Source organism: Frankliniella occidentalis, unplaced genomic scaffold, assembly GCF_000697945.3.
Source record: "Frankliniella occidentalis isolate FOCC.00 unplaced genomic scaffold, Focc_3.1 Scaffold7, whole genome shotgun sequence".
NCBI lineage: Eukaryota > Metazoa > Arthropoda > Insecta > Thysanoptera > Thripidae > Frankliniella > Frankliniella occidentalis.
In genome coordinates, this window is record NW_026267137.1 from 3,360,931 (window position 1) to 3,387,459 (window position 26,529).

The 26,529-nt window shown below is 38.6% G+C and overlaps 7 protein-coding genes across 10 annotated transcripts; 4 read left to right on the forward strand and 3 right to left on the reverse strand.

Annotated features, from left to right (window-relative positions):
* Positions 1-136: 136 nt before the first annotated feature.
* Positions 137-4,057, reverse strand: LOC113210082 (uncharacterized). 2 transcript variants are annotated; one of them, XM_026427902.2, is made up of 8 exons: positions 3,787-4,057; positions 2,143-2,306; positions 1,940-2,053; positions 1,655-1,837; positions 1,388-1,448; positions 1,164-1,276; positions 850-1,090; positions 137-629 (listed from the first exon to the last, which is right to left on the reverse strand). In XM_026427902.2, the coding sequence occupies exons 1-8, from the start codon at positions 4,052-4,054 to the stop codon at positions 367-369; spliced, it is 1,407 nt and encodes a 468-aa protein (XP_026283687.1). In that variant the 5' UTR covers positions 4,055-4,057; the 3' UTR covers positions 137-366. The 2 variants fall into 2 exon arrangements, with proteins under 2 accessions (XP_026283687.1, XP_026283686.1); XM_026427901.2 differs by having other exon boundaries at positions 1,655-1,840.
* Positions 4,058-4,414: 357 nt separating this feature from the next.
* LOC113210081 (uncharacterized) lies at positions 4,415-8,013 on the forward strand. Of its 2 annotated transcripts, XR_008011967.1 has the most exons (5): positions 4,415-4,563; positions 4,652-4,831; positions 4,912-5,031; positions 5,169-7,667; positions 7,765-8,013. XR_008011967.1 is itself a non-coding variant. In XM_026427900.2 (4 exons), exons 1-4 carry the CDS (start codon positions 4,495-4,497, stop codon positions 7,560-7,562), a joined length of 2,763 nt encoding a protein of 920 aa, XP_026283685.1. In that variant the 5' UTR covers positions 4,415-4,494; the 3' UTR covers positions 7,563-8,013. The 2 variants fall into 2 exon arrangements, 1 of the variants encoding a protein (XP_026283685.1); XM_026427900.2 differs by having other exon boundaries at positions 5,169-8,013.
* A 1,645-nt stretch (positions 8,014-9,658) lies between these two features.
* LOC113210083 (probable very-long-chain enoyl-CoA reductase art-1) lies at positions 9,659-12,560 on the forward strand. Its single transcript, XM_026427907.2, has 7 exons — positions 9,659-9,821; positions 9,903-9,950; positions 10,768-10,923; positions 11,002-11,156; positions 11,245-11,461; positions 11,543-11,735; positions 11,809-12,560. Exons 1-7 carry the CDS (start codon positions 9,816-9,818, stop codon positions 11,934-11,936), a joined length of 903 nt encoding a protein of 300 aa, XP_026283692.1. The 5' UTR covers positions 9,659-9,815; the 3' UTR covers positions 11,937-12,560.
* On the reverse strand, positions 12,243-18,439 carry LOC113210080 (cilia- and flagella-associated protein 57). Of its 2 annotated transcripts, XM_026427899.2 has the most exons (19): positions 18,218-18,439; positions 17,712-18,040; positions 17,364-17,631; positions 17,022-17,287; positions 16,622-16,943; positions 16,331-16,535; positions 16,035-16,252; positions 15,733-15,945; positions 15,467-15,655; positions 15,233-15,388; positions 14,989-15,150; positions 14,715-14,899; positions 14,535-14,634; positions 14,290-14,471; positions 13,904-14,198; positions 13,618-13,833; positions 13,361-13,540; positions 13,074-13,280; positions 12,243-12,836 (listed from the first exon to the last, which is right to left on the reverse strand). In XM_026427899.2, exons 2-19 carry the CDS (start codon positions 18,023-18,025, stop codon positions 12,666-12,668), a joined length of 3,849 nt encoding a protein of 1,282 aa, XP_026283684.1. In that variant the 5' UTR covers positions 18,026-18,040; positions 18,218-18,439; the 3' UTR covers positions 12,243-12,665. The 2 variants fall into 2 exon arrangements, with proteins under 2 accessions (XP_026283684.1, XP_052130053.1); XM_052274093.1 differs by lacking the exon at positions 18,218-18,439 and having other exon boundaries at positions 17,712-18,182.
* Positions 18,440-18,528: 89 nt separating this feature from the next.
* On the forward strand, positions 18,529-21,128 carry LOC113210073 (cysteine-rich protein 2-binding protein). The gene is made up of 6 exons (XM_026427892.2): positions 18,529-19,721; positions 19,830-20,076; positions 20,162-20,274; positions 20,347-20,534; positions 20,625-20,806; positions 20,886-21,128. Exons 1-6 carry the CDS (start codon positions 18,640-18,642, stop codon positions 21,057-21,059), a joined length of 1,986 nt encoding a protein of 661 aa, XP_026283677.1. The 5' UTR covers positions 18,529-18,639; the 3' UTR covers positions 21,060-21,128.
* A 5-nt stretch (positions 21,129-21,133) lies between these two features.
* On the reverse strand, positions 21,134-21,976 carry LOC113210074 (uncharacterized). Its single transcript, XM_026427893.2, has 3 exons — positions 21,828-21,976; positions 21,457-21,671; positions 21,134-21,368 (listed from the first exon to the last, which is right to left on the reverse strand). The coding sequence occupies exons 1-3, from the start codon at positions 21,883-21,885 to the stop codon at positions 21,273-21,275; spliced, it is 369 nt and encodes a 122-aa protein (XP_026283678.1). The 5' UTR covers positions 21,886-21,976; the 3' UTR covers positions 21,134-21,272.
* A 58-nt stretch (positions 21,977-22,034) lies between these two features.
* On the forward strand, positions 22,035-26,523 carry LOC113210071 (squamous cell carcinoma antigen recognized by T-cells 3-like). The gene is made up of 16 exons (XM_026427891.2): positions 22,035-22,300; positions 22,468-22,600; positions 22,676-22,786; positions 22,947-23,131; positions 23,237-23,503; positions 23,609-23,903; positions 24,054-24,230; positions 24,312-24,480; positions 24,578-24,736; positions 24,831-24,909; positions 25,011-25,173; positions 25,295-25,500; positions 25,585-25,732; positions 25,811-25,944; positions 26,014-26,186; positions 26,274-26,523. Exons 1-16 carry the CDS (start codon positions 22,139-22,141, stop codon positions 26,425-26,427), a joined length of 2,715 nt encoding a protein of 904 aa, XP_026283676.1. The 5' UTR covers positions 22,035-22,138; the 3' UTR covers positions 26,428-26,523.
* Positions 26,524-26,529: the final 6 nt, after the last annotated feature.

The window sequence follows — 26,529 nt, forward strand, 5'->3', positions numbered from 1 at the left end:
TCGGACCTTGTTCGGCTTGGAACTCGGAACCGAGTCGGTTGGTCGGAAACAAGTAGGATTCACATATATGCTGTGCATTCCTTGATAAGTTTATGGACAACCTTGGAGCGATCAAGCGCAACTAATTACAATCATGATCATTACTCATTACATTTTATTTCAAATTGGTAGACAATTTATAAAAAATAAAGCCACATATGTACAATATGTACAAATATGTACAAATTCAAATACAAATAATAGTTTCCAGCTCAATTGAGCACTTGGAGCAATCTTTAACAGCTCAAATGTGCTACATAACCATGTAGCACTTAGAGCATGCGCATTCTTTAAACAGAATATTGAAAAAAAAGAACATGTTAAAAGTTAGGTTTTATCATCTGACTCTTCACCGGACTCTTCACCTGACCCTGAACCTGACCCTGAACCTGACCCTGAACCTGACTCTTCACCTGACTCTTCACCTGACTCTTCACCTGACTCTATTCGCTCTACCACTACTACCTTTACTTTATTCTTCTTCTTTGTTCCCCTCCGCCGCACTTCACCTGGCTGTGTTGTCAGAAAATTTTGAATTTTTTCGGGTGATCCCTCCACTTGATCGTCCCAATACATTGCCCGCAGTATGCCTGAACAGAAGAGTAACATTTTTACATACTTTTTTCAGTTAAAATGATAGGATTCATTACAGCAGGAATTCATCAATTTGTCAATTATTACTTGATCAACGAATATACTATCAAATTGTCAGTGATGTAAAAAGGAAGTAAACCCTAACAATTACTGAGGAAGGGCAGAAAATCAACGGGATGAGTGTGTACATTAGAAAAAATATCTACTACCACTTACATCTCATGGCTTTAACTAGTGTGGGGTTCATGACTTTTATTGCTATGGAAACTCCATCTCTAGTGAACTTCCGAGCCCCCTTTTTTGTCAAGCTGTAATACATCATACTCTTCTCTGGTTCGTTGTATGCCTTAGCCAGTAGCTCAAAGAGGGCCTCTCCCCTCTTTGTGAGATACTTGTTTTCCTCTTCTATTGCCAAGACGTCCTGTCTTGTGACAACGCAACCACACCCTACATAGATCTGAAGACAAATCATAAAGTTTAGTGATAATGACCAGTACAGTCATATGATTGAAGAAATAAGAGTGTGGTACCTTGTCAGCTGGAATTTCGAGATGAGTCCATTCCTCCTCAAGTGGGACCGCAGTCTTAAGGTTAATAATGGCACTATTTGAAGAGGCTGCACTCCACCCTTGGCAAATTTTTACTGGAAAAAATGAGTGATATCATTAGCATTATTGGACAAATGTAAGTTTTAGGGTAAATAGAATAAATGAACAGTTTACTAGTAAAGAGGGGACCAAAAAGCTCTATGTACCTGATATTTGGGAAACCTTGTCGTCTAGTTTTTGGATGGCGTCCATATCAGCAGTTTGATCCTAATACAATTAAAATTTAAGTCAATTTGTGGGGAAACCAATTCAAAATCAATTCAGAAATCAATCTATTCAAAATCAATTCAAGGAAATTTATGCTGATTAAGTAAAAGAAATCTCAATGATTCAGCCCAATTCAAATTCAATTCATGAAATTTGCACATCCAATCTAAAAGTTATTTCCCAAACTGAAGGTGCAGATAACTTACAGTCTGAGTGCCAATGCTCCTAGTGCTGACTGCAATGACTCTGTTAGCTGGCTCCTCGTTGGGTTGTGGGGAGACTTCACCGGGCTTGGTGAAGTTTGGTTCTGAGGAGACTTCATCAGGCTTGGTTAAGTTTGGTTCTGAGGAGACTTCATCAGGCTTGGTTAAGTTTGAACCTGAAGGAACCTGCTGAACAATAAAAGAAAGTTAGAGAGTGCATCGAAGGAAAGGACTACAAAAGAAGTTGATGACAGATCATCAACATGAATAGATGACGATCTAAGATACCTGATTAGGGTCCTGATTCTCCTTGTTCAACGTAGGAGGTACAACCCCCTGTGTCTTTAGACGTTTCAGAATTTGGCCCGATTCTTTGTTCACAGAACTGAATACCTTTCTTTTCTGAAAAGTGAGGGAGGGATTAGAGGCTGCACTAAAAGTAACAAGACATCACCAACAATAATTCTGTTAAAATAATAAACATGACTGACCTTTTTCTTGGCAGCCTTCTCAGTTTCCAAATACATAGATGCTTCTGTCTCTTCAAAGTTTAGGAAATACGCGATAGGGATGCTGGGGTCTGAAATGCTCTTTCGAGATGGAGCTGTGTCACGGCCTGGTTTGGAGAGCCTCTTCAGACACCTCTCTCTGTCTCCTTCAACAGACAAGATAAAATTCACCACAAATGAGCACATAACCAAAGCAGTATAACAATAGACGGTTTCGGATGTGCCTATTTAGAGAAGAGTTAAGGAAATTACCACCAGAACCAGTTCACAAAACAGAGAAATGAACACCAGAAATGAACATTTATTGACAGTTACCAGGGAGATACTACCCTGATGGATTGAAGGATAGTTGTGGATTGTCCATAAGCGATCCCTTGACAATCCACGCAGTCAGCGGAAATCCAAAGTCGATCCCTTGACAATCCCGATGTTGGCACGAATCCACAATCGATCCCTTGACAGTCCATGTTGGAATCCGAACTTGCTCCATTACCAATCCGAGCTCTAGAAATCCTAAATCTATCCTATGGCAATCCTTGGAAGACTCCGAACTTGATCCGTCAGCTATCCACGGCGCCGGGATCCGAAATACATCCGTCGGCAATCCATGGGCACCAATCCGAACTTGATCCGTCGGCTATCCACGGCGTGGGATCCGAAATGCATCCATTGGCAATCCATGCGCACCAATCCGAACTTGATCCGTCGGCTATCCACGGCGTCGGGATCCGAAATGCATCCATTGGCAATCCATGCCCACCAATCCAGAACGCTTACAAGTGTTGAACAGTTAAACACTTGAACAGTTGAGTTTACAGTGAATTGTTAACACATGCCTTTTGAATAAGTGCATGGATTGTCAAGGATCAACTGTGGATTATGGATTGGCAGTGGATCGGTGTCGAACACACCGGAACGCTTACAAGTGTTCAACAGTTGAACACTTGAACACTTCATTTTTAAGTGAAATTTCAACAAATGCACTTTGAATAAGTGCATGGATTGCCGAGGATCAACTATGGATTATGGATTCCCAAAGGATCAACTATGGATTATGGATTGCCAAGGGATCGATGCCGGACACTCCGGAACGCTTAGAATGGCACGAAGCTCCAGCACAGGCTACTTAGGTATGGCTCCGTGGTCTAGGGGATAAGTGAAGGAAACTCTAAAGCAAAGTCCGAGGTTCGAATACGCGTAAAAGTAAGGTAAAAATGTCATGGATGGACGGTGGATGGGATTCGGATTTCGAAATCAAAAAATGCCGGAGGAGCGCGGAGGATAAATTATGGATTCCGAAAACTTCGGATGCCAAGGGGATTGACTATGGATCCACCAATGGATTGTTCATGGATCACATATGGACGTCCATATGGAATCCGAAATTGAAACAAATCGGATTCCACATGGATCCATACCACAAGAAATCCTTCCATCCTCCCCAGATCCATCAGGGTAAAGGTTATGTCAAACTGCAATGTCAGCAAACATTTTGAACATGGTTCTAGTCGTGCTTTGCTTTCTTATCGAAACGAGTACAGGCGGAACCGTCTACATCAGTAAGGCGCAACTTCACTCAAGGGAAACATAACCTGCAGAATTCCGAAACAGTAGAACTGAACTTACCGAAAAGGCGCATGACATACGTCTTGTACATGAACTCGCCTTCAATAATTCCATATTCTGTCTTCACACGTTTTTTCTTCTCTTTTTGTATTCTGTCTTCAAATTCCTCGACAGTCTTCGGCCGAAAATCCGTCTTCTTCCACTGCTTCGGCCCCATCTCCTGTATCTCCCACAACGACGCTGCACTGACACATTTCTTTGCCCCCGACTTCAAACACTTAACAGTAGCCCACAATTCATCCCAATCTTCACAGTGTTCATCCACCATACTGACAGATAATGCAACAACAAATTCGCCCGAGCACGAAAACTGACGTCTGACTCTCCATCTCGCCCGAAGCTGATTTTGACAGCACACAAAGCACTACGTGATTCAAGACCCGAGCCGATCAAAAGCAAACTATTTTCACAAAACGAACATTTACACAAAATAAATAAAGTTTACAGCACAAATAAATCAAATAACCACGAACAAACACATCTGTTTCAAAATAATAGGTTTCCTTCGTTGGATTTTGTGTAACTTATGTATGCAGCATGACACAAGTAGTATCCCGGACGGTGAAGTTGCTCTCAAAGCCAACAGGTCAAGAAGAAGTCACGAAGAATAAAACCAAACAATGCTTGTTGCTGACTTCGGCATTTCAGTTCTGTAGTTTATTTAGTTAGTTCAGTTCCACGGTATCGCTGCGTCGTCTCTTGATCACGATGAATTCTCTGCCCAACTCTACGTCATCTAAACGGCGGAGACAGAGAGAGCTGTTTAGGCTAGCCGTCGTGAGTATCTACTCGAGAGAACGGCGGTAAAGCCGGCCGGTAACCTGTACTATTGTCCCGGACATCTAGAAACATTTAAATTTTCCAGCTTGAGGCCCGTAAGAACCACGTTGTAGAAGACGTCACTTCCATGGACACGCCTGCCCCACGCACTCCTTGCGTTACTGATGACTTTTCCTCATGTTTGGATTGCCCCACTGGAATGCTAACTGATGAGGAACCAGACGATTTTGACTGTCAGCAGCAGCCGTGTGAGTCCTTAGAAAAGGTATGTTGGTTTTGTTGCTCTCAATGCGTGAAAAGCTTCGGTTGGTTGGTGTTAACATATACTCCTCTTGGTCTGTGCAGCCTTCTCCAACTGATGATTCCACTCAATACATGTCGTGTGCTGATAGTTCAACCAGTATGTCTTCTCGTGATGGCATTGATTCTTCTAACTCAGGGCATTCTTCCCCATCCTTGTCAAAGGTAAGTTTGTTTTTCTCATTGCTCAAAAGCTTTGGTTGATTGACATTGTTCCTTGCTTTCACTGGTTTCTGTCTCTTGTGGACATCTACTCTTCGTTGTAATGGTAATTGAGATTTTAATTTTCATTATTTTTCCAGTCTTTCGATATGGATATGTCTAGCTGCGAAGAAGATTCAGATTATGAGGCCCATTATCTGGAAGAAGAGGATGATTTGCAGCCTCAAGAGCAGCCCGATGTGCTGCCTGAAGATCCAGATGGCCCTCCGGGTCCCGAAGATCCTGAGGATGACCCTGATGATCCAGACCAGCATTTAACCGACGATGAAGACAGCTCAGACGATGACACCTTCTCATTTGACCGAGCAGCTCTGGATGCACCAGTAAGAGTGGGCCGCGTAAGGACGAAGAGGGAGGTATTGCTTATGAAGCTTGCCAATGCACTAAAAGACCGAAGAACTTATGACAGTTTAATTAGAGACTTCAAAGGCTTTAACATGAGTATTGGAAGACCTAATTATCTGCCTGAATGTAAGAAAACCCTTTGGAGTTTATTAGGAAGAAAGGATGCTGGTGTCACAAAGTGGGGATATGGCCCTGATTGCCTTCACTTTCTGGGTCGGTACCGGAGGCTACATGGACCTATCATACAATGTCCAACTTGTGAGGAACAAATCCCTTTTGCAAATGTGAAGTGGTTCATCAGCCTGAGTTTAAAGAAACAATTTGAGAATTTTCTTGCACTTCCTGGTGTGGCTCATCTTCTGCGGTACAGGGAATGGAGAGTGAAGGGAAGAGAAGATGCAGTAGAAGATATTTTGGATGGTGAACTTTATCAAGAACTTCAAAGAAATGGAGTGATTGGTCAGATGGATTTTACATATTCTTTTAATTCAGATGGCTTCAGGAAATTTAAGCATCAGTCTCTCCATGCCTGGGGTCTCCTTGTTCGACTGAATGAACTCCCTCCCAATTTAAGACAGCGTAACCTGTTTCTTGCTGGTATCTGGATTGATAAAGCAGAACCCAATATGAATACGTTCTTGAGACCATTTGTTCATCAAGCCAACAGTCTTTCCCAAAATGGAGTAATGTGGAGGCCAAATGATGTAGAAGTAAACAGCAAGATCATACCACTAGCATGCTGCGTGGATGCTAAAGCTAGGGCAATTATAATGAACCAACACCAGTACAACGGTGAGTGGGGGTGCTACTGTTGCAACCATCATGGTATCTTCTTAGATGGATCCATGAAGTATCCCTTGCTTCCCTTTCAAGATCTGCCCGAGGCTGAAGATAGGACCCACAACAGCATCCACGCAGCAATGCTAAGAGGATATTTCTTTGAAGGACAGAAAGGAGCTTCAGAAATAATTCATCTCAACCATTTTAACATGGCATCCGGAAACGGAATGGATGATTTACATCCTTTTTATGAAGGGGTAGCAAAGTTTTATTTTGATCTCCTTGTAAGTGATGTTTTGAGGCGTAATGCTGCACCTGCTTTGAGAACTATGAACCTGAGAATGAATGGAGTTCGGACACCTACCCAAATGTCTAGGAAATGGGATACCATCTACAATACTGACAAGTGGAAAGGTTCTCAGTGGGGTTACTTCATCCGATATTTTGCTGTAGTTCTGTCAGTTAACAACAGGCTGCCTCAAGAACATTTTGATCATTTGTCAATGCTCTCATACAGTCTCTTCATACTCTCTCAAGATTCCATCCTCGAAGAGGAATTCATCAGAGCGGAGAACTATCTGGAAAGGTTTTTGGTGTACTTCCAAAATAGCTTTGGTGCTGGGAACATGAGGTTCAATGTTCACATGCTCAAACATGTAGTGAGGTCCCGTAGGCTCTTAGGCCCTGCCTGGACAATAAGCACATTCAATTTTGAAAGCTGGAACATGGTCATTGGAGCTCTTGTCACTGCTGCAAATGGTGCCTCTGAACAAATTGTGATCCGACACATGATGAAATCATACGTTCATGCTGGTGTTTGCAGAAATGATGTAGCCGATGAAGTTAAGAATTATGTTAACTCAGTGCTGTTTGGATGCCCACGTAAGATCGCAGAAGAAATCAACAGGGATACTGTAGTACTGGGTCACCCATCTCAAGTTCTATTAGCAGAAGATGAAGTTGCTCTATTAACAGCCAAAGGATTTAGAAATGTCAACCGCGTCACTGTATTTGACAGGGTGCTGGTGCGTGGCATTGAGTACAGATGCAGCACATATCACCCAGACACCAAGTCAGACAATAGTCTGGTTAAAACGTGGGATGGTGCTTTCCTAACAATCAATAAAATTGCTGTGTTTGATGGTGAGGATGGGAGAGTTTGTGGGCTGTTTGTCACTTGTCATGGAACTGACTATCCTATTGGATTTGCCCACCATGTTGCACACTTCACAGGTGTTGACAGACCAGACTTTGTCTTGGCAAACGTTTTAAGAGTTCCTGCAATGAAGTTTGAAGTGCGTGAAAGTTGGTATGTGGTCCCTATGGCAAGTTGTAGGGAGATAGATTAGAGCTCTTCAAGACTGTGCTCTCCTGGCTGTGTTAATTTTACATTTTATTTAGGTGATTATGTTTCTAGTCTTACAAACTTGTTGACCAATGTACTGACTGTACAGGTAATTTCAATTGCTCTGTTATTAATTTTCATTTTAATTAGGTGTAGATTATGTTTCTAGTCTTACAAACTTGTTGACCAATGTACTGATTGTACAGGTAATTTCAATTGCTCTGTTATTAATTTTCATTTTATTTAGGTGTAGATTATGTTTCTAGTCTTACAAACTTGTTGACCAATGTACTGATTGTACAGGTAATTTCAATTGCTCTGTTATTAATTTTCATTTTATTTAGGTGTAGATTATGTTTCTAGTCTTACAAACTAGTAGACCGATGTACTGATTGTACAAGTAATTTCAATTGCAGTGTTTCTTATCAATATCTTTTTACCATCGTTTGTACGCATAACCACATGCATCTGGTATGTACTGATTGTACTGGCAATTTTACGCAGTACCACAATTGTGATAAAATTATTTCTAAGTGAATTTCATTTGTATTAACATGTAATTAATGCATGACAAGGTGCAATCCTTTGTAACAGAAAAAAATGAATAATTAAAGAATCACTTGTTTTAATTAAATCTTTTTCATTGACACTTGATATAAGAATATTTGGAGAGGCTGTCACTGATGCACACTCAGCTTCGACGGAAATTTTGGCTGGGATAGTATACACCTGAAAGCAAGATGAAAGTTATGTTGAATATCTTGGCAGGGCCAGCTGAATGTAAGACTTCTAGGTCTGCCCTACCACACCATAGCACGAAATCTTTACCTTGTCTGGACGTGCTGGTCGCCCGGCTTGGCTCCCAACCCCACCTCATCCTTTCATACATTGCTATTTTTCTCTGCAGCATGCGCACAATATGAGTGAGCCGCTCAATTTCCTCCTGAAAACACCCAGTTATGGTTAAAATGAATCAACCAAATAACATGTCGTCTGTCAGAAATGTGGGCCTTCCCGTTAAAAAGACCACCAAGACTCACCTCTAGAAAAGAGCAGCAGGCCTGGTCTTCCATATTAGACCCACCAGGATTGCGTGCCGCCATGATTTAAAAAGATATATAATATTACTGTCACACTAAGTCTTCGTTGCGCAGGTTTTTGTATCGCAGTCGCCAAGGCACCAAAGGCGCACTTTCGACAATAATGAGTTTCGCGCGATTATTCGAACCAGGGGGGGGGGGGGGGGTCGACAGGGTCGACAGTCTGGCCCACAGAACGTCCGGCCAGTTTCCGACACAATATCAAGTTCCAAATAAAATCCGGCTTCCGACTCTCCGAGAACCATGGTAATTCCGACTTCCGACATGAGTCCGACCTACCGAACACCAGGATGTTTCCTAGTTCCGACTAATTTCCGAACACCCTACTCCCCGAGCTCCCGAGATATTACCAAGTTCCAAATTAAATCCGACTTCCAAAGCTTTCCGACATTAGTCCGACCTATCGAATATCCGAACTCCGAGATTATTCCTAGTTCCGGCTACTTTCCGAATACCCAACTCCCCGAGCTCCCGATACATTCCCAAGTTCCAAATAAAAACCGGCTTCCGACCAGCCGAATACCATGATAATTCCGACTTCCGACATAAGTCCGACTTATCGAACACCCGACTTCCAAGTTAGTTCCAGGCTCCGACATTTTTCCGAACGTCCGAATTCCCGAGTCCCGAGACAACTCCAAATTGCCGAGCTAATTCCGTTCACGTTCCGACCGATATCCGAGAGGCCGAACACATTCCAAAAAAAATCCGATATAAATCCGAGGGATCTAAACTCGGAGAGGTGCGCCAGGGAGGTTCTCCATGGAGTTGCCAACCCTCACATGCGAATCCACAATATCGAAAATTTCGCTGATATTCCGAAGATGCAAAAATAACTTCAAATTATACAACCTGCTTTCCGATTTGAACCTAAAATTGCGACTGGAGGTTTGTTGTGCGATGTGGGTTCACTTCTTGATGACTGCAAATAGTTTCTCGTGTTGGCAAACACTACGGCTATTCGCAGCACGTAAGTGATATGTGTGTGTGTGTATACTTTGCTGTATATGTGTGAATGTGTATGTGAGGGAGAGTAAGTTGAAGTTGCGGTGTCAGCGTGTCGGACGACATCTCTCCAACCCGACGCCAAATCACCTGAGTCACCGTTTACCCGGCCAGGCAATCATTTCGTGTCCATTCCAGGACAGCTAGCAGAAATGGAGGTAAACCCGGGTCAGGTCCAAATTCACGCGAGCCTTTAGGTCTAACAAATCATTTTATTGTTTGCTACGATTATGTTTCAGATCGAAGTTTTATCTACTAGTGGCAAGTCCGTTGCGGTTCTCAGCAATGTAAGTTTAGTTTGGCAGACACTTATAGCCGTTCTCGGATAATTATGTCCATCTTTACACCTCTATCCCAGATCTGGAAGTTTTGTTGTGCAGCTTTAAACTGTTATCATCAAGCTGTATTATAGTTTTCTTCAATGTGATTTTATTTGACCAGTCATCCCCTCTTTGGAGTAGTTAAACTTTTCTTTAAAGATGAAATAATCCTGTAGTAACGTACTTTCACCTCATTTTAAGGTGCACTTTGTTGTAATGCATATATCAGTTTCGTATACCTGTTTAATTAAAGGTACGTTTTAGACTCCAGAAGAACTAAGCTGAATAAGCGAACTGTCTTAAAAGATACCTGAAAAAGGGATATGGTGTGCTTTCGCTTTGACCCTAGCGATTCTAAATCCACCAAAAGCGGGTTTAATTCGTGCTGCAGAGTAAAATCTATCATTATTTTTCTTCACGAGTTTTTGTTCCTCAGAGAGTGAAGTGAAGAGACAGTCACTCTTACTAATTCAAGTTACAAAAACTGTTGTAGAATTGTCCATCCAACTTAAAATTATAACTTTAAATTAGAAATATTTTGTAAAACTGAGGTCAAACTTGTTTCACTAGCTGCTATTTTAAAACAAGTCCAGAATCACAGAGCAAGTCATGTTTATTCATTATTAACACAACATGCTGACTCTTATCAGATGCAAATCATGTGAAACCATTTAAGAATTTCCTTTAAGTATTTCCTGTCCAAACAAGCTTATTTCATTATTTCTGTGTACTGTTCTATGCATTTTCCCTTTGAGATAATGTGATGTTGTACCTGGTGTTACAGGTGAACCCAACAATGACTGTTGCTGAGATCAAAAAGGAAGTCCAGAAACAAAAAGGCATGAGTATTCATAGGCAGTCAATCAGACTTGAAGCAAAGGGTCAATCTCTTAAAGATGAAGATTCAGTCAAAACCTTGGAACTTCGTAATGGCGCAAAGGTTAGACCTTTATAATTCTCAGTACCCTACCTAAAAAAGTAGAATGCCCTACTTACTTATGATAATTTCTATTTTCAGATTTATGTCAGGGACTTGGGTCCTCAGATTGGATGGAAGACTGTTTTCCTGGCAGAATACGCAGGACCCTTGGTAGTTTACCTGTGGATTTACCAAAGACCTTGGCTGTTTTATGGAGATGCAGGGAAAGTGGCTCCAATGGCTCAAGTGGTGCAGTAAGTGTACTCAGTAGTGTGTACATTTCTACTTTCCTTAAATTCTGCAACTTACAGCATTTTTTTTTTTTCAATTTTTTTTTTGTAGTATTGCAGCAATTTGTTATGCCATCCATTACGTAAAGAGGCTGCTGGAAACTATATTTGTTCACCGATTCTCTAAGGCTACCATGCCTTTCTTCAATCTGTTCAAGAACTGCAGCTACTACTGGCTATTTACAGCTTATGTTGCCTATCATGTAAACCATCCCAAGTTCACAGCTCCTTCAGCTGCTTGGATTTATGGAGGTCTTGCCTTATTTGCGGTTGGTTTCCAAAAATTAAAATGAAGAATTGTGTACACAATCTTTTTTAAGTAGACAATAACAATATCTGTCTTATTTTAGATTTCAGAGTTGGGTAATCTGAGCATTCATGTAGCTCTCCGTAATTTGCGCCCCCCTGGTACCAAAGTTCGTCGCATTCCTGTGCCTACTGGAAATCCATTCACTCTCTTATTCAATTTTGTGTCATGCCCAAATTACACTTATGAGTTTGGGAGCTGGTTGGGATTCACCATCATGACATCTTGCATACCAGGTATGTCATATTCTTCAACCATGGGAACTACATAAACTATTTATTACTTTAATTATAAATTTTTTGCTTACAGCTGGTCTCTTTGCTCTTGCTGGCATGTACCAAATGTCCATCTGGGCACTAGGAAAACACAAGGCCTACAAGAAGGAATTCCCCAATTATCCAAAGAGTCGCAAAGCTATTCTCCCATTCGTCCTTTAAAACATCTAACTTGTAATTTTTTTAAAGTCAATTTCATCATTATCATGAAGTAATTAGTGTAATGTTTTTTCTTTTTTCCTGTGATCAAAACTCATTTTTTAAAAACATCAAATGTTTCCATACTTTAAATTAAGTACAAATGAGGCTTTCTTTTAAACCATTCTTGAAAGTGGGTAGTTGAAGGTGTAGGATACTTAATCTTTACCAAAAATCTTTAGATGTGAAATCTTTGTAGATGTCTTTATGTGACATTCCATTCGCCTCCAAAAGTAATTAAGTTTACTTATACTTTTTAAACTCCATGTCTTACCTTACATATATTCTCTCTTAACAAGGTAATTAAAAAAAAGAAGAAAAAAATAAAATTCCCAAAGGATATCTTTTTTTGTTCTATTTTACTGAATGGTAGTAGAATCTCTGTAACAAATACATGTACAGTGCTAGGGGTTATGTATTAGTACAAATGAAGTGATAAGACTTATCAAGAACAACTTGCCTTATGTTGCTGTAAGGGTAATTTTTATATGCTCAATTATTTTTAAAGTAATGGTCTTGGTTTGTGTTTGTGTGATCAATTCTTGTTGATGTGTATGGTGTCTGACGATTAAATTCTGGTGAATGTTATTACCAGCTTTCTCAATCTTTGACAGTTTTAAATAACTGCCCTTGGATACACCTCTATTTTGAAACTTACAATACACTTACAGTAAGTCTATTTTGTATGCATAATTAATCTGTCGAGACTTCTGTCTTCACTTCACTCTTCTTTTGAGAAAACTGAATCCGCTTATTATCACGAATTTTTTTGTCTTGCAGGTAGGCTTCTTTCTCTGATTTACTCAATTTGAAAATCAAGCGATCCACCTCTTCTTGTAAAACCACCATCTTTTTCTCCATTTCCTAACACACAGAAGAGGTAAGTGTTAAAAAACAATTTAAAATGAGTACACAGAGACCTGCCTCAGATATATTGTATTCCTGCTTGAAGGAATTGGCAATTGCGTTTCCCAATTCATATTTGCTATGGAAAACAGCACATTTTTCTTGTTGCTGTCTCAAGGTATGCCGTACACTAGGTCGCTCTTGTGAATGAATTGCTTTAGAAGTATACCACAAATTTCGAAGCTGTATACTTACAGTAATTTTTTCTGAACCACTCTCCTCTCTTTCTTCACGTTCTCTCAATGCTTTCCTCAATTTTTCCTGGAGCTCTGACGCATTGAATACCCTTGAGCTACTTGTTGCTGATAGTCCCAGAAGCATTTCTAAATTCTGTAGTGCACTCTGAGATTTCTTGAGTGTATCACGCACAGAATTCAACTCTTCAATTAAATAAATATTTTCCTGTTGATGTATGAAATTTAATTAGGGGCATTGCAGCTCAAGCAAAAAAACAAAAACAAAAAAAAACTACAACTTCTTACTTCCATGATTCTGGCGTAATCTCCTTGTTTTGATAAACCACCTTTGTAAACTTGTCGTTTTAAGGAGGCAACAGTTCTCTCCAAGTGCTCCCGTTGACGCATAAATTCTGCTTGTGCATCTGTGTCTTGTGCTCTGCTTAGTAAGAGACTTGGATTGCCACTATACTTTTGATACAGCAGCTAAATTGATTGGAGTAATGTAGACTATCGAGAAATAAAAAGAAAAGGCAAATGAAACTGTACATCAGATGTCTTACTTTCATAGCTTCCCGGAGTTCTTTTGGAGATTGTATTAGGGAGGAAGTGTTATGAAGATCAACCCACAAACGTTTTAGTAAGCGATTTGTGTTAATATGAATGTTTTTTTCTGTCTGCAGTTCTGACTCTGTTCCAATAAGTTTTTCTCTCAATTCATTCATTTCTACCTTAATGCTTTCACTATTTCTCTGAAGCCTTTCTAGCTCTTGCTCCATCTGAAAAAAGAGGAAAAGTAATCTTGCAAGACTAGCAGAGGAAGTAGGAAAGTGTTATCAATCAACTTACATCTTGAATCTGCTCTTTTTTCTCTTTGATTTCTAAATCTTTCGGTTCAATTTCACTCTTTAATTCTGTAATTTTATAATTTAGCACAAACTTAAATTTATCAAGCTCCTGATTTGCCTTCTTTAGATCAAAAATGTTCTTCTCTTTTAGTTGAATTGTAGAATCCCTTTCAACCACTTCCTTCTTTAGATCCAGTACATCCCTATCCAATGAATGAACAGCATGTTGGTATTGTTGTTGTTCCCCTTGAAGTTGTGACACTTGGTGTTTCAACTCATCTACCTCTTTCTGTGACCTGTAAATTGGGAAGTTCTAGACTGACATTTTTCAGCAAGAGCCCACAGTATAGATAGATAACAAGATAAGATGACATAAACACTTGTTACCCGACTAATTTTTTCTTCATGACACCTGCTTCTCCTCTTAGGCGAACATTATTGTCTCTCTCTTCTCGCAGTTGACTTTCATACATTGCTTTCAGTGTGACGATTTCTCTATCAGCATCGTCCTCAATCTGTTGCTTTATATCCTCATGCTCAATCCTTTCTTGATCTAACTGTTTTCTCAACTGAAGGAAAATTGAATTAGACAGCGAATCATACATATCATGTGGTGACTAATTGAAAATTACCTGCTCTTGCTCAGCCTCTTTTACTCTCAACTGATTCTCATAATGTTCAGCCTGCTCAGAGAGTGCCTTTTCTTTAGATGCTTGCAATTCCTCCAAACGTCTGAATACAAATAAGGGATGTGTAAATATATTTCTAGTTTGTCATTACTTTTAGACTTTTATTTTTTCCTGATTATTTACCTTTCATAATCCTCTCTCATTTTTGTACTTCGTGTATCTAAGGCGGTATACTTGTCATATTCAAGTATCAGTTTACCATAGTAGTTTGTTTCCAGAGCTTGCATAGCTTGTTCATGGGATACTTTCATCTCTGATATATCTGTTTGTGTTTTGTTCATTTCCAAAATGTGATCAGCTTCTAAGTTCTGAAATCAAGTAGCCTTATAGAAATGTATGGACTGTTAACATGAAAAATAGGTTAATATAAAATCATAATTCAGATAGAAAGGTGGACCTCATTTTTGACTTTAAGCTCTTCAACAACACCACGATAACTGTCATTTAGCTCTCTCATTTTATCTTCATACTCTGTTTCCATCTTACGAGTATTGTAGGCATGCTCAGTTTCTAACTCATTTAATCGTACTTGTTGATCTTTTATTGTTAGTATTTTTTCCTGAGAAAAATTCATGGCAGACATTAATTTATTTTCTAAAAGAAAAGATCTAAAATAGAAAGACAGAAACCACTGCTTTTACCTCTAACTCGTTTCTACTGATAAGAATCTCCTTGGAGTGTGAGAAGTCTTTATCCATCTGGACAGTTTTACCCTCTGTGTTTGTTAGATTCCAAATACATACCGAGCCATCTTTTGCAATGGATAGAAGTACTTTGTCATCATATGTGAGTCGCATCTGTGTAAATTTAAAGACATTTAGATCAGAGTAAATAAAAATTCTACTTAGATCTTATTAGTGATCATGTAAACTTACATAAGTCACATCTCCATAATGTACATGATATTCAGTGTAAATTGCAGGATCTGTTAGAGGGTACTTTACAGAGTAAATAGCTCCATTCATTCCAGCTGTAAATAGCATGAGGTTTGATCGGGACAAAACAACAGCATCTAATTTTATGGCATCCATTTTCTTATCACCCACAATAACTTCTCGCACAATCTGAAAAAATATAAAAAATTATTCAGTAACAAGAACTTGTTTTCAGATAAGTTATACATGCTAAACAAAATGTGCACCTGAGAGGCTGTCATCTCCTTGATGTATCCATCACTACCAACACTATATATGGTTTTTCCATCAGTAGTTACACATATATCCGAGTAACTGCAGGATTTTGTGATAACTTCCCCCACTCGAGTACCAGTTGACACATCCCACTCATAAACGGCTCCTTCTAGTCCACAAGACACTACTTTTAAATCTTGTGGTGTCCAAACCATCCTTTTTATCTAAAAAAAATATACATATACATTTTTTATTTATTTTTATCAGTTTTTGTAAGTTTAAATTTGGTTTTAAAGAAAAATATTAGTATTACTTCACCAAAGTGCCCTTTCAGATTGTACATATTTTCAAAGGTGATTGTAGAAAATATCTGAATAATATTTCCATTTGCTGCAGCAAACATGTGCCCATTGTTACTATAGCTACATGTATTGCAATTTCGAATTGGGAATTCTCTCATTTCTTGCAGATCATCAATGAGAACAGTCATATAACGCAATTTGTCACAAAAACCCAGAACAGCGTAAAGCCCTGAATGTAAACAATTTAGTTTAATAAATTACTTTTGTAGGCTTTTAAGTTGATAAATATTCTCTAACTGTCTAGTACCTGTGGGATGTAAAGCTATGCAAAATACATCCTCTGCATATTGCTTTATTAGATCCTGAGTTTCAGTTTCATAATTCCATAAACGTACAGTTTTGTCTTCCTGACCCACAGTCATAAATATTGGCTTCCATGCACAAACTGCTAAACCTGACACGGGCCCATGGTGCAACTGCTGGCCCAACAACTTCATAGAAATCTTGGGAACCTAGAAAAAGCATACAAGATTGAGATATTTTTTTGTTGATTGTCAATATCTTAGGTAAAAAATGAGAGTCTTAAAAGGATGCATACCTGGCTGATATCAGGACCCCACAATTTTGTGGTGTACAGCTGACACCGATCAGTGGTAGCAATAAGCCGGTCTTGAGAAATATTCATGGAGAGATTTCGTACAGTATTTAGATTTTCAGAGTACATGTTGTCAAATTCTGATGTAGGTATTGCAAATACATTTCTTTTTCTGTAAATTTGATTGGGATCAACTTCAAATAAATGTATTAAACCTGTCCCAAGACTGAAGGCAAATCCTTTGTAAAATGATATTAGTCCACGTATTTCTGAATCAATGCTTGTTTGAGTGTCTGTTGATGTCAAACTAGTAGATGACTGCTGCCTACAAACAAACAAAAATATAATAGCCAGAAACAAAGTTTTCGATTGCCACTTTTGACATTCCATGTTATGTACTCACGCATCTATAGTTTTGGGATCAAGTTCTTTGATGTCAGCAGCTTTAAATACACCTTTTAATTCATTGTTTTCAACAAGAACAAGTCTACCATCTTTAGTACCAGCAAGAATTCTCTCTGGAGTCAAATATGCAACACAAGAAAGTTGTAATTGATCAGCCTTTTGCCAACCAAATTGGCGCCAAACTGTTTCAGTCACCATCATCAAACGAAATAGTCCTGGTCCAACAAGGACACAAGTAGTATTATCTGTGGGGTGGGCTGCAACCTAAAATCAGTCACCAGCTAAAGTACCACCATGATATTTTCGGTACAGAAAATAAATCAATTAGCAATAAACTGACCTGCGCCACAGTTCCAGTATTTCCTACAACAGTTGCTTTGCAAGTGCTTTCCATTTTCCCTTTTTCCCAGTTAAATGAATATAGAGACCAGTCTGGCGCACCAGTTACAGCCAGAACTCCCTTCCCATCATTTGTAAAAGTAAATGAAATAAATTCCTGTGCTTCAGTGTCTCCTGGTAATGAGAGAACCTTCTTCCGCTTGAGGGATTCTAAGTCATAGATAGTAATCAGTGGCTTCTCTCCTTGCTCAGTGATAGCTGCAATCTTTCTAAAAATGACAACAAAAATCAGAAACAATAATGTAGACATTGAAACAATATACATCCGATTGCAAATGTTACTTATCACCTGTTAGGACTGAGTACAATCTCCTTTATGACATGCTGATCTTTGCCATGCAGTTCTTTAGGATGTTGGTCCTTTACATGTGGTTCCTTCGGATGCAATTCTTTTGAATGCTGCTCTTTTCCATGTTGATCTATTAGTTTTATAAACTTTTGGTGTCTCTGAATGTGATTGTGGATTACAAGAACTGATCCAGCAGGGTACAGTATGTCATGGTCAGTCAAGAAGTAGGCATTCCCTTTCACTCCTGTCCTCAGGCCAAAAAAAGCCACAGGTTGAAGTCCAGGCAAAGACAATGTTAAATCACTTGCAGTCATCTTGAGAATAGGTTTCTGTTAAAAGAATGAGAAAAATGAATAATTAACAGTATTGTAACGAGATGTCTATAAATTTACCAATATGTATTTTTTTATTAATTAATAAAAGTACTTTAAAATACACAGTAAATAAAAAAAATAAGAGCAAGAGGCACCACTTTCTTAAAGGTTGTTTCCTACTATATGCATTACCTGTCACACAACAAATACCTTTACATCAACTGTTAGTTTTAAAAGTGAACTGATTTTTTGCAATTTGTATCCGAGCAACAAAGACTAGCAGACGATTCAAACATATGCAACTGAAAAAATTTCTCCCCTTAAATTTAACCAATTTGAAAGAAGGTCCTTTCCTGTACAAATGATGGGGAAAATTATTGGACAGTGTTTTTCAGTCGATGTTTGATCTTAGTTTAGGAGAATATTGTAAACATATCACGTACAAGTTTATTGTTTTTATTTCTTGCGTTGCTAAACCTGTAAATCAATAGTCGATCTCTCGTAACAGCACTTGCCTTGCCGGGGCCACACTGACAACATGCTGACAACAACAAACGTGGTATTTGGTATATTCGCTGTGACCACTTTGTTGTTAAATAGCGTATTTAACTTCAATGTCATTAACCGGAATGGAAGAGTCTGTATCATCTCAAGGAAGCACAGTTTCTAGCTATGTTTCCAATGACGACTTTGTCAACTGTTTGTACTGTGGGCAGAGAACTCCTGGATTCCGGGACGAAAGTTGTCTTAAGTGCAACGATTGTGACAGTTTTGTGCATTTCAATTGCTTGACTGAAAATGTCAGAATATCAGAATGTATTTTGTTGGGCGATGTCTTCTACAAGTTCATATGCAAATCCTGCAGCCCTTCCGGTCTGGAAATTGTGTCCAAAGAAAAATTGGCGTGGCTCACAGTTCTGGTTTTAGCTCTATACAATCTACAAGAATTACAGCATTTGAGTCGACACGGTTTTTTCCATTGGAAGCTGCACATAGCTGACTTCATTGATCGAAAGTGGAATTATATATTTGGCAGCGCAGTCCGCCGTAAAAGAGCATGGCATGGTACAGTGTCAGGAACGCTCTCTCACTACAGTCCAGCATTCTTTCAAACTGGCACACATGTACTAAGAGAATCCGGTTGGTGGAAGCTCACATATGAAAACATGTCCCCATTCAATACAATTCGTTTGAAGTACGGAGGTATAGGCAAGCGAAGTTCCACAAGAAGTACTCTCGATGAAGAAGCAAGTGAAGAGGATTTTAATCGACAAACCTCTTTCACTTCAAGTGACAGCCGGCCTCCCAGTGCCAGTGCTATTGATGTACCCTCAGATCTAAATTCCGAAATGTTAAGCTATTCCGACTCTGAAAGTTTGGATGTTGATATTGACATTCCCACTGATTTAGATAAAGTGGGTTTCCCAAAGTTAGAATCAGAACTCAGTGATCTTATTGATCAATATGTGACATCGGAAGGATCCTATTTGGTATCGCCCTCCAGCACCCGAACACTGGTAAAGAATGGACCTGGTGCGACTGGAAGTTATGGATCTGATAAGGATTCTGCTAGCTCAAGTGATTGTGATGAAGGGGAAACTCCAGTCCCTCCACCAAAAAGTTTATTCCAGTGCAGGAAAAACAGAGAATTACCATGGCTGAAAACTTGTGTTTCATTAGTCAACAATGCTGAGGGGTATTTTTTCTTTTTATTTAGTTTTATTGTTATGTGCTTTATATCAGTCTCACTTGACATAAAGAACTCTTACAGATTTCAGTGATAAAGTATTTAAATGTGTTTCAGATGTGTACCTATGACAGAATATGAAGAGTTGCATACACTGCAATTACTTTCTAAGAGAATTGAAATGAGTAGTGGATCAGTACCAAGTGTCATTTTACGGCTTCATAGAAAATTAAATGTGAGGAGAGAACAACGCCATAGGCGGCTTGGACACTTTACAGAAATTTCAGCTTCACTGAATGATGCCGACCTTTCGTCTTCACGTTTACATAAGTCAAGTAATATCCGCACTTTGGATAGATATCAGGTAAGATCTGTTGCAACTTATCATACCTTTCTGGAATGTGTGGTATGCAGATGTAGTTTTCCTAATTGAGGTTTCGTGTTTACAGGTAGTAACCCTCTCTGAGAATAGTTGTCACACTAAAAATAATCAGCAGTCGTTCATGTTGCGATTGCTTGGTCGGGTAGAGCCTACCTGCTTTGTTAGCCCCTTCACTGAAAGGTGAGTTGCACATTCAACTTATCAATTACCTCTAATTCACTACTGTAAGCATGTACTAATTTAAAACTGTAGACTTTTAAAGCCATTTATCAGAAGAGATTACCATAGTATACCTTTATGGACTCAACTCATGGCTGACATTCATCAAAAACATGGCACCCAGTACGAGCGCTTCCCAATTGATTATAGCTATGTACAACCACACCATATTCCAGCTATTAACAGTCTTTGTGAACTATTCTTCTGGCCAGGCATAGATTGTAAGATTTTGAAACTATTTATCTAGTGCAGTGTACATATTTTTCTACGCTTGGGCATATTTAAAATTTAACCATTTTATCTGCTTTCAGTGAGTGAGAGCTTAATGTACCCTGACTTCAGTTGTGTGGCATTGTACCGTAAGCTGGTTGTTGGATTTGCATTTATGGTACCAGATGTAAATTATAATGAGTCTTACATTTCCTTCCTATTCACTCGTCCTGAATGGCGCAGAGCAGGTATTGCTACATTCATGCTGTACCATCTCATTCAGGTTAGTATTATGTCGCAGACAAATTCTAATTAGAGTGCAAAATTTTTCAATCCTAATCCAATAAGTTCCTACCTTGCAGACTTGTATGGGAAAGGATATTACCCTTCATGTATCTGTCACCAACCCAGCTGTGATATTGTACCAGAAATTTGGTTTTAAGGTTGAAGAACTTGCTCAGGATTTCTATGACAAGTATCTGCCAATTGATTCAAAAGACTGTAAGCATGCTTTATTTTTAAGACTGAGTCGTTAAATGTTTCTATATTCAGTTGAAATGAATGATAGTTAAAGTTATCATTAAAGGAGATACAGTGAAAACACATGGGCTGGTATCAGAACTCATCATATTATCACCATTTTTCTACTCAAGCCAAATTGATATTTACATAACAGAAACATAAAAAGCAGCCATAAATGCCACTTCCTTCTCTAAGCATAAAATAGACAGGTAACATCCATCAACATTCTACAGATGAGGTGGGCACTCCTCAAACTGCTTTGTCAGCTTGCCATCACGGAACTGTCGTCTCCTCTCTTCTTGCATAATTTGAACACGGGTGCGCTGAAATACCAAACATACAAAAGGTAAGAATGACTGTCATGATCAGATGTTTTGACAACGGTCGCACATGGTTAAGTGAATCAATCACCTCAAAGTCCTTCATTTGGCATTCATGCAGATCCTGAATGTAACCGCCACACATCTTCATACCACGCATGTATCCATATTGCTCCATACAATTCAACATCATCAGCTCCATCTGAGCGCACATTTGAGGGCCCTCTTGGGCAGTAACAATGCCTGCGGTGAGGTCAGTTAGTGGAGTCTGCCATATAGGCCCAATTGTCATAGGCGAGAGTTGTTCTATAACACAAAACAGAAGTTGTCAAACAATAAGGCAGCACTCCTTCATTAATAGAACCTTTACTACAGCTGATAGTCCATGTCAGAAATTTCCTAACCTGGGCTAACTAAAATCATAAATACCATTAGTTTTAACAAATGTTACATGGTACTTACGAAAATATGAACCACGGGCGAACTTTATGGGGTTGTCTCTTTCAACGTTAGACTCCATTTTTGGTAAAAATTTCTAAGGAGAACTGTTATTAAAAGTCTGTTAACCACTGCACTGCCTTATCACCCAGAAAGGTTATTTATGCTTGAACCTGAGGGAAAATGGGAAAATAAGTACCATACAGATTCTCATACCAGAAAAGTCAATAGTCTCCCCAGTGTCATAAAGAAGAGAAGGGGGAGAGCGAAGAAGTGAGCGGCTTCAGTCAAAACAGTAAACACAACTTTTCGTTTTCGTTCACAAATCGTTTGAAATGGAAGAGATGGATTTAGGTGAAAGCACAACAGATGCGACGTCTGTTGAAAATACAGCACAGCTGCCTGCCAAAACGTCCGACGACTCAGCAGACAGCGACGACTCTGATGATGATTCTGACAGCTCCAGTAATGCAGATATGCCGGAGAAAGAAGAAGAGGTAATCTAACCTACTTATACTATTGTATTTTATATTTAAAAACACCTCATGCCTCATCTGAGCTCGTCATTTGCATTAGCCCTTCTCAGTTTCGTATGACACCACTCATAAGTTTTATTGCCAATTTGTTTTGTAAAATTATCGATGTTACCTGTGTATTTCTCTAGGTTGATTCTATACCAGCTCCTTTCGATTACAACGGGCATATTGAACGTATCAAACGGTTACGTGAAAGAGGAAATTTTGAACTGCTGCGAGAAGCTCGAGAAGCTATGAACACAACTTTCCCGTTATCACCAGGTATGTACATTTTAGTCCCTCTAAAAGAGAAACATTTTTTGTATCATAATACTCTACTATACTTTATATTTGTAGAGCTTTGGTTAAACTGGCTGGAAGATGAACGTCTGACTGACAAATCAACAAATCCTGAGGGAAGGGCTACTTTAGTTGCTTTATTTGATCGTGCTGTTGCAGACTACCTGTGTAAGTTTAAAATTTTCCTCTTTCTTATGTATTTGAATTTACATTCATTCATTCATTCAATCATTCATTCAATCAATCAATCATTCAATCATTCATTCAATCATTCATTCAATTATTCATTCTGTCAGATATATTAATCATTTTCATTTTGTCCATCCAGCGGTTGATATTTGGGTAGAATATGTCTACTTTACAATTGGGTACATGGGTGAACCTGATGGTAGTATAGAAAAAGTAAGGTCAGTCTTCGAACGAGGATTGATGGCAGCTGGGTTACATGTACCAAAAGGTGCTTTATTGTGGGAAGCATACAGGGAGTTTGAAGGTATTGTTTTATCTCCTCTGGTAAGTATTGATTGATTTATTTGCCTCTTAGTTAGTGAGGCATTGTACTACTTCCCAACTTTAAGTACGTAATTTACTTTAATGATTTAATGCTTGTGTCCTCAGATGGAGGGTTGTGATGGAGAAAATCCTGTTGTAGCAGACCAGCTCAAGAGAGTTGCAAATATATTCAAAAGACAACTTTCTGTGCCTCTTTTAAATATGGAAAAGACCTACACTTCTTTTGAAGAGTGGCTTGAAAGTCACAAAGCCATCTGGACAACTGCTAGTGGTAAACCAGAATCTGGACTCATAGAAATAAAGAATGTAGAGATGGCATATAAAAAAGCTATGGATAGACTTCACCAGATTCAACCCTATGAAGATGTTTTGGTAATCTTTTTTTTTTTGTTTTTTGTTTTTGTTTCTAAGAGTAAACAACTTTTTATTGTGATTTAAAATTTTTGAAATTGCAAATAATTTTTTTTTATTTCACAGAACACTAGTGAAGAAAGTATGAAAGTGACCCATTACAAAGAGTACCTTAAATTTGAACAGAGTTTGGGTGAGCCAGTTAGATTATTCTCTCTTTTTGAAAGAGCTTTATCAGATTGCCCCCTTGATGCTCCATTATGGCTTGGTTATATTGAATTTTCTGACGGCTTGGGGGACTATGGAAAAACCTTGCAACTTTGTAAAAGGGCTGTGCGCAACTGTCCATGGTATGCCTTGTTATGGCAACAATATTTACGCTGCATGGAGAAAAACTCTGAAACACCTGAGGCAATTAAAGGTAATCTTTTGCATTTTTCTCCACCGCCTTCAAATCAAATTATGGAGTCATGTACTTGACTTTATTTTGTGACTTGTCAATATCGTCTGTTTGTCCTATAACCATCTTTTTGCCTAACTATAAAATTAACAACATTATTCTCTGAGCTAGGTGTCTTTGAAGAAGCTCTGAAATCAGGAATACAAACTGCTGAAGATTTTCGCAACATTTGGCTTGAGTATAGTTGCTATCTACGCCGACGCATTGACTGGGGTTCAAAAGAAGAACTTCCATTGCTCACTGAGTTAAGGGAAACAGTTCAAGCAGCAACGGAACATCTTACACAAGGTACTTCATTCAGACTGATGTTATATTTAGTTATGGAGAGCACAGCATTATTTAATTATTTTACTTTTATTTTCCATCTAGTGTTTGGCGAACTTGGAGACCCATCCTGCCAGCTCTTACGTTTCATGGCCACTGTTGAAGCTGTTCAGAGCCGTAAAATGGAAGTGGCAAGGAAAATATGGAATGATATTTTGCATTTAGGTCACAAAAATTCAGCTTCAAGTTGGTTGCAATACATTCATTTGGAAACGTGAGTTGATTACTTTGATTTACTCACAGATTTAAAAACCTTAATATATTAAACTCTTGTAGCATGTCATTCTCACTTGCCTCACATTTTCCTACAGGGCCTATGGGGACTCTAAGCATCTTCGGAAACTATTTCCTAGAGCTTTGCAAGCTACTCGGGATTGGCCTGAGAGTATTGTGGAGGAATGGATGCAGTTTGAAAGGGTTGAGGGAACACTGGAATCATATGAAGATGCACTCTATAAATGTAGAATCAGGTAATTTGTAGCAACTTTACTCATTATTACGCATTTATTGCTTTAGACATTCATTGTGTATCAAGCTATTGATGGTATCTTTGCTCTCTCATAGGATGAAGCAAGTAACTGCGGAAAGAGAGAAAGCTGCCGCTGAAGAAGCAGGGAGTCAACAAGCTTCAAACACCAAGAAGGTACTTATCAATTTCAATTTATTTTCACATTTTATTTTAGATTTTTCTTTTTTACCTTTATGTAAATATCTATGCTTTTGGATTATCTTTAACTTTTTAAGGTGGAAAAGAAAAGAGAAAAAATTAAAACTGATAAAGGAGATGCCATATCAGAAGATAGACGTCCTTTATCTTTGAAACGAGCTGCCCCCATTGGAAATGAAACAAAATCAAGAGAACCAACCAGTGACCCAGTAAAAAGTTCATTTAAAAAGCCAAAGATAGGTATGGGTACCATTACAATTATTTTGTGTATTTGTGTATTTATTGAGTGTGATATTTACTCAACACATCAGTCTTATTATATTATATTCATGGACTTATAAAAAATGCATTTTTTGTTTAGAATCAATTGAAGATCTTGGTGTGGTAACAGAGCATGATCCATCCAAGGATAACAGAACCGTTTTTGTCAGCAATTTAGACTACTCAACTACAAATGAACAAATCAGAGATGTTTTTGAATCTGTTGGCACTATCACTGAACTACGCCTTGTAAAAGATTTTAAAGGAAGATCAAAAGGATTTTGTTACATTGTTTTCAGCTCATTTGTAAGTTCTGTTTTTAGTTCTTTGCTTAATCTATATATTAATTGTAACTAGACTTGTTTGTATAAGTTAGTCCTTTGTTTCTAGAATGAAATGAATGAGGCTCTCAAAAAAGACAGGGTGCCTATAGACGGGAGACCAATATTTGTTTCAAAGTGTGACCCAGATAAGCACACCCGTCAACATAGCTTTAAATATGCTACATCACTAGAGAAAAACAAACTGTTTGTCAAAGGTAATGGACTTCATTTTGGTTTCATCTGATCTAGATTACAATGGAAGACACATTATATTTATATTCTTTTCTATTTAGGACTGCCACTGTCAAGTACGAAGGAAGAGGTGGAAGAACTATTTGGACAGTATGGAAAGGTCAAAGATATCCGACTTGTTACTTATCGTAATGGTCATTTCAAAGGATTAGCATATGTTGATTATGAAGATGAGGTCAGTTTTATGAGAGAGATTACTTGCATTACTATGATTAGGAACTTATTCCTTTATTGATTTCTCTAGGTATCAGCCGCCCAGGCTATAATTAAAGTTGATGGAATGACCATAAAAGATAGAACAGTGTTTGTGGCATTGTCAAACCCACCAGACCGCAGAACTTCACTTTTATCTGAACACAATGAACCATCAACCTCCAAAGTTCAGTCTTTGGGAGGAGGATTAAAAGATATTGGACCGTAAGTAACTAAAGTCTCATTCAAAATTTATTTATCTTCTCTCTCACCTTAATGATGACAAAAAATTGTTTTGTGATAACTTAACAGGAGAGGACGTGGAAGGACACAGGTTGCATTTTTACCTCGTGCTCTGCAAGTCAAACATGAAGATTCAAAATCTGATGATAAGGCTAATTCATCTAATGGTGCACCAAAACCTAGGAGCAATGCAGATTTCCGAAAACTCCTCCTTGAAAAATGATAGATATATTTTTTGACCTATTATGAGGCTTATACTTACAATTACCTTTACAAATGCAATCTTTGTAATTAATTGAAATTATTAAGTGTTAGTACCTCTATA